The 17,500-nt window shown below is 44.6% G+C and overlaps 3 protein-coding genes across 3 annotated transcripts in view; all 3 read left to right on the top strand.

The window, feature by feature from the left end:
• The window catches only part of LOC125948523 (uncharacterized), a 345,242-nt gene that overhangs the window by 52,028 nt on the left and 275,714 nt on the right, over nt 1-17,500 (top strand). The window lies entirely within an intron of this gene.
• LOC125948652 (uncharacterized) overlaps nt 1-17,500 on the top strand; it is a 35,180-nt gene that overhangs the window by 8,824 nt on the left and 8,856 nt on the right. The gene's annotated exons all lie outside the window — the stretch shown is intronic.
• Nucleotides 7,185-7,918, top strand: LOC125948640 (uncharacterized). The gene is made up of 2 exons (XM_049674904.1): nt 7,185-7,391; nt 7,473-7,918. Exons 1-2 carry the CDS (start codon nt 7,289-7,291, stop codon nt 7,736-7,738), a joined length of 369 nt encoding a protein of 122 aa, XP_049530861.1. The 5' UTR covers nt 7,185-7,288; the 3' UTR covers nt 7,739-7,918.

Raw genomic sequence — 17,500 nt, 5'->3', positions numbered from 1 at the left:
TCGTCGTAAGTTTTAAGTCGTATCTTAAAATAATCAAAATTTTGTATAAGTGTTCTGTTTAAAATCTCTCTGTGCCGAAAAGGTCATTTTTCATAAAAGAAGGAATACAAAACTCCTAAATAAAATCAAATCAACATACATCAAGTAATTGGGATATATTCCATTTGAGCACGTCTTTAATGGTTTAATGGTAAATTCTGGTAAAAAAGGAATCATTTTTGACGATTTTTTTATGAATAAACCATTCAACTTAATTTTTTCAAGTGAATGCCGTATTAAACTACAACTTTTCAAGAATATTTGATTCTTTTTTGGGGAAGATTTATCAAAAACTTCATATTTTGGAAGGCGTGTCTTCGTAAAGATGCTTTTTCCGGTACCCATCGTAGCCACATGTCGGGTCATCGGAAATATAGAAATAAATATTCTATTGTTAGATTTTAAGTTTATCCAGATAGCCCCGTCAAGTTTTTGTTGAATTTTAAATTTTTAGAATTTTGTCAGATTTTTTAAGCTAAAAAAGGAATGTTTTTAACGATTTTGCATAAAAACAAATTTTTCATAATGATATTTAAAAAAGTATCAACATTGTAATGAAAATTCGATGGGGATACCTGGAAATTAGTGTACAGATTATGTGATTAAAAATCGATCGGTCCAGCAGTGTTTATGTTACGATGGGCACCGACTTTTAAAACGTTGATTTGGGGAAAACAGTTTCAAATTAACGAGATGCATTGAGCCATGTATGAAAGGTGAAAAATGTTGGCTAAATAGCAATTCACTTTACTTACACTTAATGCAGCGAACCAACAGGACTTCCCCCTGGACTACTCCTGGAGATTCAGTCCGTAGACGGCGCTGTGATGAATTTGAGATAAATTATTAAAACACTATCGCTCACCGTCTCGTACGGTCCTTCCCTCGGTTCCCGGTCCAGGACTCCATCCAGGTAGGACGCTTACCTGGATCCAGCAATAGCCATTCCGAATCAATTTAGCAAAACGAATGACAACCCCTCACCCCACACCCTGGATATTCTGCTTAGCAAAAGCACTTCCAGAATGACTTCCTTTGGTCCATCTTTGGTGTGCTGGCTTCAGTGGACAGTGGATAGTGCAGCCGTCTTCCAGAGTATCGATGATCATTATCATTCTAACCCACAGTCCATTTGACCGTTCTAGTCTAGTCTAGTCTAGTCTGTCTGTCGACGATTTGCCTTCGTGTGGCGGGACTGGTGTGTTCCCTTCACCGCCACTATAGTCGCCGGTACATTGTCGCTGGATGAACGTGACTGTTACTGGCACCGCATGTCCCGACCCCGACATCGGTCAGGGGGTATTTGTGAATTTCTTCCAGAATCGTTACAGCGAAAGGCTTGTTGATTGTCCTCCCAGTTCGCCAGTGTTCTCCTCACCTTCCTTCACCTTGTTTTCCCCTTTCTCGCACACTAAATTGCAGAGGATTGGTTGCGCCACATACATACATACATACATACATATCGTAGCATGTAGTCGCAGATGGAATAACTTATTCAGCACTTGCACACCGCCGGTTGGTCTGGCTTTTGCAGTTTGCCGGAGAGAATGGTCGCTGTTATGTACAGAGCAGCAGAGCTCGTCAATTCTGCTCGTCTTGCCCAGTTTTCCTTGCCTGCGGTTAAGCGAGAATGGTAGCACACCAACCAACCCACCAGTCGTCGTTGAGGCTGAACTGTTCGCGGCACGTTCGCCCATTGCTCCTCCGTTTGCCGATGCCACCGCCACCAGTGCCACCGGATAGGCTCTTCCATAATGCACACCAATCCTGAGCACCCCCGGTAGCCTCGGTCTGCACAAGCAGGTCGTAGTCATGCCGGCAGTGTTGGCACTATACAACCGCCAAGAATCCATTACATCATCACCGGAATCCGGACGCTTTTCGCATCGACTCGAGGTTCGCCGTGAATGTCCTGGTCCTGCCGGGGCTGACTGAGGGTTATCCGGACGAACGGTGAGCCTCGAAACGGAAGCCTCTGCAAATGACTTCGATTCGTTCGGTTTCTAGCCGCGGGAGACCAGTGGGAGGAATCCGTTGTAATATTTTCAACGATTTTCACTCCACTCCGTCTCCACCGCAGGAACCAACCAATCAAGAAAAAAGCCGGAGCTCAAGCAGCTAGAAATGTACTTGCCGAAGCTACCGTCGTCGTCGTTGCCGTCGTCGCCGTCATGCCCGAGGCACAATTCCTTCGTCGAAGACGTTTGCTTTCTTGCGGCATAGAAAGGAGAATTTTATTATTCCAACCGATCCATCGTCCGTGTGCCCGGGAAGTCGATGTCGTGGTGCTGTGGCTGCACAGCGAGAGCCATTGCGAGTGAAAGCGAAGGTGAGATCATCGTCTGAATATAGGTTTCTGGTGCTGCTGCATTGTTATTGTCTTTACTCATAAATGTCACATCCACATCGGTTTGCTGTGACATTCAGGACCTATTCCTATGCCAAGTCAGCAAGTGCGAGCACGAAGGATGCCTTCTTGGATTGGAAATTCGGGACTCATTGCAGTGGAACCGAACCGAGCCCTTTAGGTGGAACTAAGCATGATTTTTTAAATTTTCTAGTAATTTTTACATTTCTTTCTGATTAGTGAAAGTTTCAAGAATATAATATCCAATTATTGGATCTATCGCAGCCTGACAAAGATATTTGAAAATAACGTTTCGAACGTGGCTCAAGGCGGTTTTCAACTTTATCAAGACACTATTTGCTTAGTAGTTGGTACATTAGTAAAAGGAACTATGTGAGACCCCTTTTTCTCAATCAAAATCGTAAAAAGCATTACATTTTCCACATGAAAAGAATAGCAAAAATGGAAAAAATGGAAATGTAACAAAAACTCGGTGGGGTTATCTGAATAAACTTATCAGCTGGCATACAAAATAATATCGTTTGGTATAGTTCAAATGATTTGATTTGTTACCATTGAGTTTTTAACAAGTTTTCGCGCAAAATACAATCGATGTGTTTTATGGAAAGTTGTAGTTTAATGTAACATTCAAGTATCAAAAATAAAATTGCATGATTTCTTCACCAAAACTCTTTAAAAATGCCTCTTTCACGGCCTAATTTAAGCTTAGCTCTCCCTTAAGCGTTGCAAGATCTACAAGTACGCCTTTAAACGTCTCTTTAGATAATACACTTTGTTCGCAGCTCGGATGGATCCTCACGTTTTTGGTTGAAGAACATCGAGTCATTTCTTTGAAGTCTAGTGACTTAAACGCGATCCCCGATCCCAGTTGAATTTTGACGATGAATCTCGAATTAACTCATCACCACTCAACGCCACGAACGTGCAACAATCGCTGATGGACTGTGTGCCTGTAGTATGTGTTTCAAAACCGAACACCTCCCGCCGGTTATTCCTGGCACAGTGCCCATAAACCCCCCCCCCCCCCCACCCGATGAAACTCACTCCGGCACTGATTTAGCCGGAGTTGATGCTTCAACTTTTCGGTCCTCCCCTCCCCCCACCGGGCGTTGTTTTGGGATGAGAACGAAACAATTTGCCAGCATCCGCGTTCTTGCAGTACACGTGTGTCATGCGAATGTTCACTCCATACATCCCGGCAATGTTTGGCATGTTTAGAGTGCGCTAGTTGACGGTTGACGTTGGTGTTACCCTAGAAGTTGCAGACATTGGCCATGCCCACGAACGAACGAACGATACTCTTCTTTTCCCAAATGTCAGCTCTAGCCTCAAGGCGTCAAACACAGAACCGTACCACGCAAACGTGCAAGCGTGAGCGGCGGCAAGCGCCCCGTTTGCCCAATTCGGTAGATCGGTGGATGAAGTAATTAAATTTCCATCCAGCAGCATCCCTTCCCTGATGACGTGCTGGCACTTGTAACGAGGAGATAATAAATTCAGCAAATTGAGCGAAGTGTTCAATTAAAAACCAACCCCAGTGTCCCGTCGACGATGCGACAACGACAACGGCGTGCTGCTGGTATGCCGGGGGTACCGGAGGAACAGATAGCTGCGTGGCTGCCAGGAGCAGGGAAGGAGAGTACCGGGACTAGTAAATTAGCTTCGCAGCTGCGCGAACGAACCGCGTGCTGTTTTGCCTGATTCCGAATCCATAATCAAGCTAATCATCCATTCATCCAGAGGAGGTTGTTGTTGGAGCGAACCTCAGAGGCCGTTCCAGCATACCACCATCATCCCTTGGCGTGCGAAATGTTGGTGCGATGGTGTCATAAAAAGGCATTTTTCGTCCTTCCTCAAAAGGTCGCTTGTTTCACGGGTGTTGATGCGGCCATGACGTCGTTCGTTCGTGTGCTTTAGCTTGAGTGATAAGGATTAATGGCGGTACCGTCGCCGCGCTGCAGTTCACCCATTATAAGGGCCGCCCACGGCCAGTTGGGTTCGGAAGAGGCCAAAACTTTTAACAATATTATTGAATGAATGTCAGAGAGGGGTTAAAAATGGCCGATGATTTATCCATTTCCTTTATAAAAGCCTCTCAATGGAAGCACGCCCTTGCCGGCTTTTCCGATCCATTCTTCCTCCTGAACGGTCGCAGGTCTTTTCTTCAAAATAGGTCAACTCATGTTGACACAGCGCGGAAACCACTCGGCAAGCGAACCAAGCAGCGGCGAACCCGCTGAACCACTAACCCGCCCAACTAGGGCGCTGGCTTTCGGAACAATCCGTCATCAATCTTGCAACGCGTGTTTTGCTTTCCGCTGCTCATTGGTATCACCATCACAGCATATCGTCATCACAGCGGTACGCAATGTCCTCCAGAATTGAGGGGAAAACTAGTTCCTGCTGGTGAGTTTGGGCCAACGAGATGAATCATCGCACCCGCTGTCCCGCTATTAGCTTGCCCATGAAACGAACTTTGTCTTCGCCGGTTCTCCCGGATGCTGCGTAGCAAGACTGCTGTTCCGTTCGCCCCCGTTTTGCTCCACATTGTGTTACGTACGTCCTTGCGCGGCGTGTATGTAGCGACTAGAGCTCCCTCCCGGAAGCTAGCGGGAGAACCAGCGAGTGAGTTTTTGCTTTCTGTTCCCGCTCTATCCCCCGTTTCCTTCTGTATTTCCGGTGGACTGCGGTGGTGGGTTTGGGGTTGGCTTTGAATTATGGAAACATAAACATCGTTTCGCCTTGATGAACTTTTCACTCTGCTTCTCTGCTTTTGGTCCATTTTAGTCGGGACATTTCTTTCGGCCATTGGCGACCGACAGCGTGCGATTTTTTTTGGGGCCACTTTCACTTTTTTTCACTACCAGTGGCCAGTGTTTCAAGGGCCCAGAAATGGTCATGTAAAGCCGATAGAACGGAAACGGAAGCACAAACAAAAAAAAATACCCCCCATCCCTCCTCAAGTGATGCAAGGACACGATAAAATATTGATGTTGGGTCCACGACCGCTCTGCTTTTGGGCAGACGGCGAGCGGGAGCTGGCTAACGGTATCAGCGGCGCTTAGCGGTTACTGCAGCATCGTTTGCATCGCATTAGGCATTTTGTTTTGTTTGTGTTTTCCTTCGGCAAATCAGATTCAAGCGAAAAGATGGAGATTTTATTGTGCTGGAGCGAATTGTGTCACAGCAAAGGGTCGTTTCTCCATTGAAAACCTTTCATTTGCATTTTCGTTTGCGGACGACGGAGCAAAGCGGATGACGTTGTGCTTATAGTGTTCGATATGACCAGGGGCTGCGCTTGAATGTTAGCATCAACTTCCGGCAAAGAAAGAATGAGGATTGTTTGTGCTTTATGTGTGTGAGCCGTTTGTGTAGTAATCGAATGGATGTTTTGGGTTACACAACATCCTTGCCAGAACACATGTTTGTATTCAAATTGGAAAGTAGTGGCTTTGAATGATATGCTTATGCCAATAGCTTGTCAATGCTTCACAATTGTACCTTCGTTTGCAGCATACATTTAATTTCATTCTAACGTAAGCGTTTCAGTCGTATGTTTCGTTTTATTAAAGTCATTTAGAAGAATTAGGCAGTTAGGCATAGTTTCTCAATGATTAAATACGAATTTTGCTTTTAGTAACATACCATATGCTGGAAAAGAGAACTACCGCCATTGATTTCGATAATCAAAGTGGTTGGAGCTACCAGTCTCTTTTCCTGTAAAAGCACATGATAAAATTAAAAAATTAATTAATTATGATGAATGCTTACAAACAAAAAAGTCTTACGGAAAATTTTGGGTGGATACGCCTTGCTGATAACTTTAGTAATAAGCAACAACAAGTTTGATTGCTTTATTCGTGAAATTATGTACTGACTTTTAATTTTAATTATTTTAATTACAAACTATTTTAATTACAACTATTTTAATTAAAACTATTTTAATTACAAACCCGTGATGGCATCGCTCATAAAGAACACAGATCCTAAGAACGCGAAACCAATTACGATTAAGTCGTTTTAAATAACAGTGATCAGGTCATTGCGCTAGTACTAACTAGCAAAGTATTCAAGCTTCGAACTCATTCAAGCTTCGAACTCAGTGTTGCATTGTTAGGCAGGGTCTCATATTGGAAATTATTGCTTTGTTAAGCAATCAGTCAACATAAACCATACATCTAGCCTGGCGATAAAGTATCATGTTCTAGATCGTGAGGCAAGCAAGCGGTTTACGTTTCAATCAATCGTCCATCATCATCCGATCCTAATTTAAGCCTCTCCTGGGAGCTAACAGAATCAGAATACAAAGGGTTAATTATTTGAGTTCTATTGAACATTTACGGACGGATCGATGAATTTTCCTGGGCCTCATTCGTTTTCCATTCGTGTTTAACTTCGACACCGGATGACGTATCATCATTCATTATTCATGCGGCCAAACGCAAGACGTTAGAGCGACGTTCCGATGAGAAATTCCATACCCGAAGAAGAAATACTTTTCCCATTTGTTGATTCCAATTCGTATGTTTGTTGCTTCTAACCTATGACTGTTGTACCTTGAATGCCGCTGTTGAATTGAAAACCAATCGTACCAATCGACCAGGGCCGAATGAAACAAGGCATATCCGCACAGATAAGCCAAAGTTTACACCTCATACAGTGACTAATGCTTCGATAGATGTTAATCAACAGCGTGACGCAAAGATAAGTTTCACCACAGGTGTGTTAGTGATGTTTTTGATGGGAGTTTTATCATTACACCGTAACACAACGTCGTACCCTGCGGCCACAGCGATAAGATATGTAACGATTGCTCGCTTAGCGCGATACAAAAGGCAAATCCCAAATGTCAATCAAGTCAGAGCAGTGTTTGGCTTCACGATGGCGTCAAAATTCGCGTACCTTATTCTGCTGGCCTTCGTCGCCGTGTATCTTCCACAATCCGAATGCATTTGTAATGCTGGGTTTGGCGCTCGAGTCAGTGGTAAGTAGTTAACGCGTCAAGCGTCTTTAACGGTGTCAAAGTGTAGGTATTTAATAGCCGTCGTGTGTCTTATTCCGTTAGGAGACAGCCTTCTTTATTCGATTGTGGTGTCCAAGGGTCCAGTCGATGAGCCAGCGAATCTGGAGCTGAAGCTAGACTACAAACCAAATCCACTGTACAACGAACAAATATCACTGGCCAGTATGCGAAGCGATTCAACCAACGATTGTACTTTTACCGTCCCGCAAGATGTAAAGAAACACGTATCTGCAACAGTGCGAAGTAATACGCTGATCAGGGAGTTTATAATTACAATGGATGTTTATGGTATTAGATACGTTAACTGAAGAACAATACATCGATCCATCAGAAACAAATTACCACGTGTATGGTGACTTTTTGGGTGTGATGCAATGAAGGCGACAGTGACGAAGGCAGCAAATATAAGCAACGCTATCGATACGGAATCGGCCTACTATCTTATCGGAGTGCATTGGAGCACACGTTTAGTCTGTCGAAATCCTCTTAATCTAACAATAGCGAGATTGTTTGACGCATTTCTTTAAAAAAAATTGTTCTAATTCTTGTCGGTAAATTTTGATCAATGTAAGTGATCTGGTATGTATGGATTTGGCGAGAAAATGCAATCGGAAAAAGGTTGAAATTTCGTTTTTAACTACGATTTCTATTAAATCATCTACCATTTTGAATACATATAAGAGAAGGAAAGAAATTTCGAAAGGAGTAAACTAATTGCCTAAAAACTTCGCAAAAACTCTTGATGTACTCCGTATGCCGTCGCTTCGTTATGTAACGCCCATGTATTTCGAATGTCCGCCATTATAGTTAAGGTTTGCCATTCCTGGCGGTAAAATGTACGATCGTCTCCGTTTCGAAAGTTTTACGACATCTCGAATGCAGTTTCTCTCAAAAATGACGCCACCATAAGAACAGGCCTCCACTCCAAACGGTAACTCCCCGAGTGCAGGAAAGAGTAGTGGTGAGAGATCTTCCACAAAACACACAGTTTATGGGTTTCATGCGGGGACCGCCGGTTTGCCACAGCACACAGTAGGAAAGTTGTTACCAAAATTGGCCGTAAAATAAAACATAACATTTAGTACAGCAGCCATCCTGCCGCGGTAAGCAAACTCGATGAAACCACCTATGTGAAAACTTATGGCGGCCAAGATCGGTTCCTTTGAAGGAACCTGGAAAATTCCTCTTCCTGGCGTTACACCAAACGCTGGGTGAGTGATACTCGCTCGCTTGCTCTCGATGATGCGATGCCCCGGGACCGCATCGATCGGTAGCAGCGAGCAATCACGGGCATTTTCACACGCTTCACTGACCAAGAACTGGGATGGTTTTCTATCTGTCTTATTTTTCCCATTTTTTCCCCCCTTTATCCGTTCAAATCCATTTTCTTTGAAACTCTGCCAATACCATGTCTGCTTCCAACGAATTGGCTAAATGCGCGGGAAATGTGCCGGCGGTGGTGGTGGTACTCTCGCCCGGAACAGAGTGTGTCAGTGTTACTCGGGCATAAATTGAATACGCGAGATGAATGCCAAAATCGTAGAATCGCTCAAGCAGATCATAGCCCCCGATGACTGCTGGTTGTCCTCGGATTTAGTAAAAGGTCATCCTCAACGTAGAAGAGCGATGATAGAACCCGGGGCGGGCATTGGTAATTGGATGTTGGAGAACTTGGTGGTTAATATGTTGGTAGCGTAATCGATTGGCATTGGTTGAACCGACCAATTGATCCGCTTATCCGCCGTTCGTCGGTCCGCAAGGACGATTGTTGTAGGATTCCGCGATTCTCGGGCAGCGGCGTTTTGCTGATCGGTCAGATCGTCCTGGGCATCAACCTATTTTAAGATTACAGTGACGGTTCGTTCCGTTTTGCGGCAGCAAAAGCTGCCAGGGACAGCTAAGCGAACCTTCTGCCGTTGCGCAACGTCCAGTGAGTTAGCATTGCCCCCACATAAAAAGAGACGAAGTATGGAATGGGACCGGGTGATGATTGCCGTTCCTGCTCGGAACGGTCCGCAAAGCGCGAGTTTCCCGAAGTTGGGGCTGAAAATCCCCCATTTTAGCCAGCCAGGAGGAATATGCGGAAAGGTTCGGAACGGTGCGAAGTGGGAAAATCAATATTAATAAAAAATGTAACTCTCCATCTGTGAGGTGAGCAAAAGGTAAAAGCAATTCGCAACGAGCACGGGGATAGCATCGCCACCCTGCGGTTCTTCCTTGGCCTGTGGCCATGGCATGGCGAACAAGCGCAAAAGCGACGACTTTTAAGCGATTGCTTCCTCCGAGACCGGCCGGTTGGAAAGGAAAACAGTGAACCTCCGTGGTGGTATCCAGCATTCCGCCGGTTCCGCAAGGACCGTGCGCTGCGCTGGGATGGTAAATCCTTTTTTTCCATGCATTCAATATGAACCTCCTGGGTGGCCGGGCTAAACACCTTCAACGGGTTACCGTGGATGTGGATCAAGGAGTTGCTGGGCCACAAACGTATCTGCAAACCGTGGCACTACTAAACTCAGAGTCGCGTAGCGCCATAACTAACCGGACCAACGACAGCGGTAGTAGAAGTAGCAGCACGGCAGAGAGTTCATGTTCGTCTACTAGCGAGCGGCTGGTAACTGGCCACTACCTGTCTCGCTTCTCGGACGGGGACCCGTTTAGTCCTGGGGGAATAGTCCTGGGGAAAAAAAAGGAAAAATATGGAGGAAAACTCATCGACATGAAAATCCAATTACGTATGGATACGGCCGGCGGCACTAGGGAGCCGCCATGGAAGCGACTTTCTGAAATTCTATCTGCCGGACATCCCACACTACATCAAGGAGAGTGATAGAGGAGAGGAAGAGGGAGCGAGCGGCTAGCCGGATGGCAAACATGAAATGGAAAATGGTGAAACACCACCAGCGGCGAGTGCTGCTGCAGATGATGCCAGCTAGATGGAACCCTTATTTGACTGCTGAAGAGCTACTCCCGGCCTTTCGCGATCCACAGACCACAGACAGTTGTTGTTGGTCGATGATTTCATTCGCTGACCACAGGCCGGGAACCATCCGTTGCACACTGAAATGAACTATGGAAATGCCGCGCCAGGTTGCCTTCAAATTCTGGAAGGAAAATTCTAATGTATGCTAACACACTTCATCTCTCGCTTTCCTCACCATTTTCGAAATTTCGTGGTACATTATACTGCAAAAAGTGAACAAACAAATGTTTTTTTTTTATCCAGAGATAACCATGTTTGAGGTACAATTTTGAATTAACAATTTGATGGAATAAAATATACTGCAACCGATTATAGGGCACGAGGAGCAGTTTGAGTTCAAAGTTCAAAGGGATTGAAAGGATTTTTCGTGCCACAAGTGCAAGAACAACAGGTAATGCCAGTACCGCACGGTACGGTAGCCAATTGTGTTGACCCTTTGGTGTTCTGTTTCGATTTACTGTGGATTATGGGGTTTAAACAGCATTAGCGATAAGTCTAGCTCAAAAGAAACGAACACCCTTTAGAAGGGGTGCTGCTTGTGTCGATGTACGCTTGTTTTTAGAATACATTGGGTAAGCAAAAATCATTTTTCATAAGAAAATGGATTATGACAATTGTCGCTTGATTGTAGGATGGAGCATTAATTCGAGGAACACTATTCGTTTGCCATCATTTTACTGTCCTCTTGCCTGAGATACACATACGTGAACTTTTTATGCAGACCACACAGACACTATACAGAACTCTTCCACAGCTCTGTTTGAATGTTCTCATTACAATGCTCAAATCCCAATTTTGGATGTTAGTTACCATTTCATTCAGTTACCATGAAGTAACCATTTTCAAGACCTTAAAGCTCCTTGGTGTATTTAAAATTTATATTTGCTGGAAAAACCTTGCGAAAGAGGAAACTTAAAACATCTTCTTTATAATAAAGGCAAAGATAGCGGATTCTCTACTTAAACTGTTAATTAAATAAACAAATGAACAAAAACAGCAACTCTGCTTAAGAAACATGGACATTGATCAGTGATCGCAGATTTTAGGCATCTGCTAAGAAAAAATAGGTTAAAGGGACCAACAAATGTTGTGCGAGTCGCATGCAACGATCTTGAAGGGGATTTGATGCTAATCACAAACGTTAAAAGGACGAAGCAGCGTTTAAAAAGTTAAAAGAGTCATACCTTCAGTTTAAAAATGAGTTTTTGTACAATAAGGTAGCAAGGAATGCTAATAGTATGCATTTGTTTGAGTCCATTCCGCTCAGGGTGCAGCCCATATGGTTACGGTTGCACTCTCTAGCTAGGCTTTGCTGGATTTGGATTTAACCAGACCAACTCAATGGACCTTGCAGTGTAACCTAAACAAAAAGCGCCTGGTCTAACGGCAACATAACGATCGGTGATACAGCATTTCTGACGTAATTCGAGTTCCCCGAAGTTTGCTGTAGTCATCCCGAAAACAACTTTTGCATCTTGCACTTCGTGCTGGTTGCACCGGGCTGGTTCGCCTGCCTTATCACGGTGATGCCCCATGCCATCGTTCTCACACACGTGAGGCAAATGATATTCACCGGCATTCCGCTGGTTTTTCGCGCGCCGTTGCCACTCCTTCGCTGTTCAACATCCATGGCACCGGAAGTGGGTCAGTTGGAAATATTTATAATGGAAAATTACCCTTCACTGGGTTTGAAAATTTTACTCATCGTTCCTCTGGCAATGCCGCCTCCTACCAACGTCTCAGTCATCACGATGAATATACGGCGCGCTACGTACGGCAAGTTTCGCTTGCCGGTGGTTTCGTTCGTGTCGGGTCGCTGGTTTTCCCTATAAGTTGCAACCACAACCACCACCACCACCACCACCGCAACCCGGATCCGGTTGTCAAATGAGAAAAAGGCGTGTTATCACTGGACAGCTTCCCCCCTTCACAAGCGGCCGCTCTGGAGCGAGTGTTATTAGCAGCAGCAGTAGCAGAGCAAGTACGTGCATGTACGAGGGATTCGCAACCGGAAACATGGGTTTGCTGGAGGGGTGTATGTGTATGCCGAGGCCAGGCCGTGACCGCCGGGAGCGCCACGTGATTCTTGTTGCCGGTCATTGCATTGCGGTGGTGCTCGGCATGGTTTGCCGGCCACTATACGGGCGACGACTTGACCAAGAGCTAGAGAGCAAGCAAATCGAGCGTAGGGATGATAAATTTTCTCCCCAGCAAACAAACAACGGCCAATAAATTTCAGTTTAATCAGCGTCGAGTAATCGACAGTGTCCCACAGCGCACGGGGGACAAGAGTTCCTCCCTTTCTAGCATTGAGCTCGTCGCTCGGCAGCACAGGACACAGTTTTTTTTAATGGCCGACAGGACACACGGCGTGACTCATCGTCGTCGTCGTCGTCTTCGTCGTTGCCGCACGATAGCGATGAGGATAAGCGTACTCCTTTCGATAACGGCAAAGTGAACACATAGCCGGCATTACGACTATGACGATGTAGGACATGCTTTTCAACATAACCTCCTCCGGTACGCCTGGTTCCAGTGGTCTGCTTTCTTTTGCTCTTTGGAACAATTATACGGTTTCGCAACGCAACGCATCGCCACGGCGACTGATCATTATCAACCATTTATTTAGCAAATGCCATCCCGCTGAAACGATATTTCAACGGCTAGTGACATGAAGATTGACGCAATAGATGGGCTGCAGCCAGCTAGAGGTTCCGGAAATAACAGACCGAGAGCTGACGTAGTAAGCTAATTGTTTGTTCTGATGGCCATTCATTGATGGCTTAGTTATTAGAAATAATGTAAGCCTTGCGATGCAAGGACACACGGAAATGATTAGCCGTGGCCACACGGGGCGAAAACTCTAGCGCAAACGAAAAAATTAATGCCAAAACGGTTTCGCTTAACCCTTACACGCTGTCAAACTTTTATACGTCCGCGGACTTTTTCGCTGAACCCTTGACGCTATCGAACGCTTTATTTACGAAAATGTAGGTTCTTTTCGTATTGTTTTTGCATTTTTAATATAAATATAACAGCAACAGCAACAATATCGTTAAAAACTGAAAAATTTATTCGGAAATCAACTTCAGCGGCCAAAACACAGATGAAAACAATACGTTTGACATTTCGGCATAAATTTTCGGGTTTTTACGCCTGCCACACGAAGCGAAAACATTTTGGCATTAATGTGCAAATTTGCGCGCAAATTTTCGCCCCGTGTGGCCACGGCTATTAAAGAAATCGTTGTAATGTCACATAAGCATGGAACTGAATCGCTTTTTTGCAAAAAAAAATTGCAGATCCTTTCGTTGCTCGTTGGTGGACCATTTGAGATATTAAAAAATTGCCTTTTTCAACTACCTGCTATGCTTTCAGTTAGAGATTTAGTTAGCGAAAAGGTGGTATTGTGATCACTTTTGCACTTCTAAACGAATAATAAACCTCCAGATATACAAACTCGACGAAAAAGCAAAGTATTGTAAAGTTTACTAACAAAAATTATAACAATGCCAACCAGAAAATGTGGCTAATAACAATAAAGACAATTACAATTGCACCACTAAACATCATTCAAAACATAAGGTACCTAACGTAAAGTAACATCATTTCCCACTTAAGGGCCAATCGCAATGCAGTTACAAAGATGCATTTTCCGCACTAATGTTGCACCACTGTTCCATTGATGCAAGTGTTCGTAGGTCAAGCAGTTTTTATCAATTCCCTACGGAAAAGCTCATTGTTACAATCCTTCTTCAAACCTGGAATGTTGGAATGTTGATTCAGGGCACCATTGCCTTTACCGCTACTCCGTTTCCTCCCTTCGGGGGCTCAGAGCTATGGGGCTCTTCGCGAGCATGTGCCAGGCAACAATGTTTCAATTATCAGTTCCTGACACTTCCTATTGGATCGTTTATGCATCGGCCTCACCCATTTCCACGTTTTCCAATTGCCACCATGGTGCACCATGCCTCCGCTGATCCATGCGCCATACTTTGTAACTGTTTTATTAACTTCAACGTCGAGCCGTGCCCTTTTCTCGATGTCCTATTTTCCTCCATCGCTGGTCTGCAACAGACGGGCCAAAGGTAGATGTTTGGTGATAAATTTGTTTGCTGCTCCAGCCCTAACGAGCTGTCCCTTCCCATCCTACAGGTACAGTTACACCTGCTCAGACCTCAGCGAGCTCCTGTAGCTCATGCCGGGCCGGTGACTCATTACGGGTTCTATTTATAGGAACTAAATCGAATATTCCCGGTATCGGATCCCCATCCACCATGGCCTGGTCAGTTCGCGATGGCCCATTCCTAATGGTGACGCGCGAACGTTCTAGTCGCGGGTCGCGGCGACTACCATCCGCCGGTCTCGCCCCAAGCGGTCGGTGGAATCGATTTTCCTCCTCACCCCCGGGCTGGCGAGGCCGGTTGCCGGAGCCAAACTTGTGGCGCTTCTTGCTTGCTGCGGTGTAATGGAAACCCTTCGTCTTCGTGCCTTTGTAGGTCACCAGACCAACCGCCGCCAACTGAGACCGGGCCGAAGAGACAGCGCGCTCCTATAGTCCGTCCAGTTACTATAAGACCACCATCAGTTTGTTCCAGAAAATCTTCATGGATCACAATTTCAAATCGAGACTTTTTATTACTATTCTCTACTCTAAAAATAAGTTATTAAACACTAATAGGGATGGATAAAATCACAGGTTGAATTTTGGCGGCAAATTAACAAAAAATGAAGTGTCCAGTTAGTATAAGACCACCTTGATTTATTTTTTTTCTCAGCGAAAAGAAGTAACCAAATCATCTAAATCCCGAAAATAACTATTCGTTATCAAATCTTAATGGTTTCAACTATGTAAAACGGGATTTGGCATGCTCTTTATAAACTTTGGTTAATTTTAGAAGCAAAGACTTTCATATGTCTCTCAAAACCGCTAAAATCATCGCTTAAAGCTAACGAAACGAAGAATACTGCTTTCCCCCAGCATCCCATTTACTAATTCGAATTCAGAAGATGTTTTGCAACGGATTTTATGCTATACTGCGAGCAGATATGGCCAACAAATCAATTTTCTAATCTTTATTCGAAACCGCAATCTTCTTTCTTATGTTAATAAAAGCATTATTTCACTAATATGTTAACTTTTCTACACCGTTTTTGATCCTGGATTCATAGATTAATGTCGTGATTTTGGAAGTTCAGAGCCTCTTTCAGCACCTGTTGGTTTAATGGGAATTCCTGCATAGTTTGGGTGAAACTTTATACAGCCGGGAGGCTCAAGATTGTATTTTTTCCATTTAACAAAGCACATGTACGTTTGAAGGAGAATCTCTGCTATCGTTTTGGATCAAAAACGGTGTAGAAAAGTTAACATATTAGTGAAATAATGCTTTTATTAACATAAGAAAGAAGATTGCGGTTTCGAATAAAGATTAGAAAATTGATTTGTTGGCCATATCTGCTCGCAGTATAGCATAAAATCCGTTGCAAAACATCTTCTGAATTCGAATTAGTAAATGGGATGCTGGGGGAAAGCAGTATTCTTCGTTTCGTTAGCTTTAAGCGATGATTTTAGCGGTTTTGAGAGACATATGAAAGTCTTTGCTTCTAAAATTAACCAAAGTTTATAAAGAGCATGCCAAATCCCGTTTTACATAGTTGAAACCATTAAGATTTGATAACGAATAGTTATTTTCGGGATTTAGATGATTTGGTTACTTCTTTTCGCTGAGAAAAAAAAATAAATCAAGGTGGTCTTATACTAACTGGACACTTCATTTTTTGTTAATTTGCCGCCAAAATTCAACCTGTGATTTTATCCATCCCTATTAGTGTTTAATAACTTATTTTTAGAGTAGAGAATAGTAATAAAAAGTCTCGATTTGAAATTGTGATCCATGAAGATTTTCTGGAACAAACTGATGGTGGTCTTATAGTAACTGGACGGAGTGTATCCTTCCGCATTATTTTTTATCGTGACAATCTCGCCTGTGATGCAGGAAGAGGAGCCTGTCTGGAGCCCCTCGGTGCATGGTCAGAATTAGGCCGTTGCTGGTTTCATTGCAGGACAATGGGTTAGTGAGCACAATGGGTGACCATCGTGCTGTAGGTCCAGCAGTAGCGTCCAGCAGTAGCGTCCAGCAGCAGCCGTAGGCCATCCGCAGTGACTAGGCCGAAGAGTACAAGCCAGAGAGAACGAACGATGAAACTGGCGGCTTGTTAATGATTTTTTGGACAATAAAAGTCCTGCTGTCTGTTGTCGTACTGTTGCTGTACGATGGCATGTTATTGACATAACGATTACTAAAGGCAATTGAAGCGATAAGATGGCAGAGTGAGTTCGGGGCAGAGTCTGAAACAATAGGGCCAGCCGCCCGGTAATCTGTACCGTAAATAGTTATTCGAAACAAGGAAAGGCAACACAATAGGGGGGCAGGATGTCATGAGGCGAACGCGGTTACCAAGTGTGGCTGACCTCGACGGGTAGGATTGCATGCTTCACGCACATTTCAGGCGGATGCGGGAATTGTTTGTGTATTAATCGTTGCCTGAACGCGCGCGCCCGTTCGTTGTTCTGGTCGTGTGTTCAAGAACTTAAAAATGTCATCTAGCCGGAAGGAAGGAAGGAAGAAATCAGCGAACGGTGGCGGAGAACCGAAGTGAAGATCGAATGGCGAGCGCACCATTGTCAGCTCATCCATGAGCCCTTTGGTTACGTGCTTCAAGTAATTTTTGCTGGCAAAAAAAGGGAGCCATTTCGAGGCACCAGCCGGTTGCCAACCAAACTTTGCGTGGCTACCGACCACTGCCCTCTCTTCTTCTGCTCTGTATGACCCCGAACCGTGCCGATCGTGGCCTCGCCGGAATGCAAAACGGTTGCACGGCACGCAACGCTTTCAACGCTTGGGAACGAAGGTCTGCATAGCGTTCAGTCATCGTCAGCGGATTGAAGGAGCGAACCGGAAGTTGCATGCACCATATCGTCCACCCAAGTGCCACGGCCATTTGCAACCTTCGTGCCTCCCTAGGATCGGCGCGCGTTTAGCGTGTTTGCGTTACTACACACTTTGATGCCACACTATCGATTGTGGTA

The sequence above is a fragment of the Anopheles darlingi genome, chromosome 2, assembly GCF_943734745.1.
Source record: "Anopheles darlingi chromosome 2, idAnoDarlMG_H_01, whole genome shotgun sequence".
Taxonomy (NCBI): domain Eukaryota; kingdom Metazoa; phylum Arthropoda; class Insecta; order Diptera; family Culicidae; genus Anopheles; species Anopheles darlingi.
This window is presented reverse-complemented; position numbering and strand designations above follow the sequence as displayed.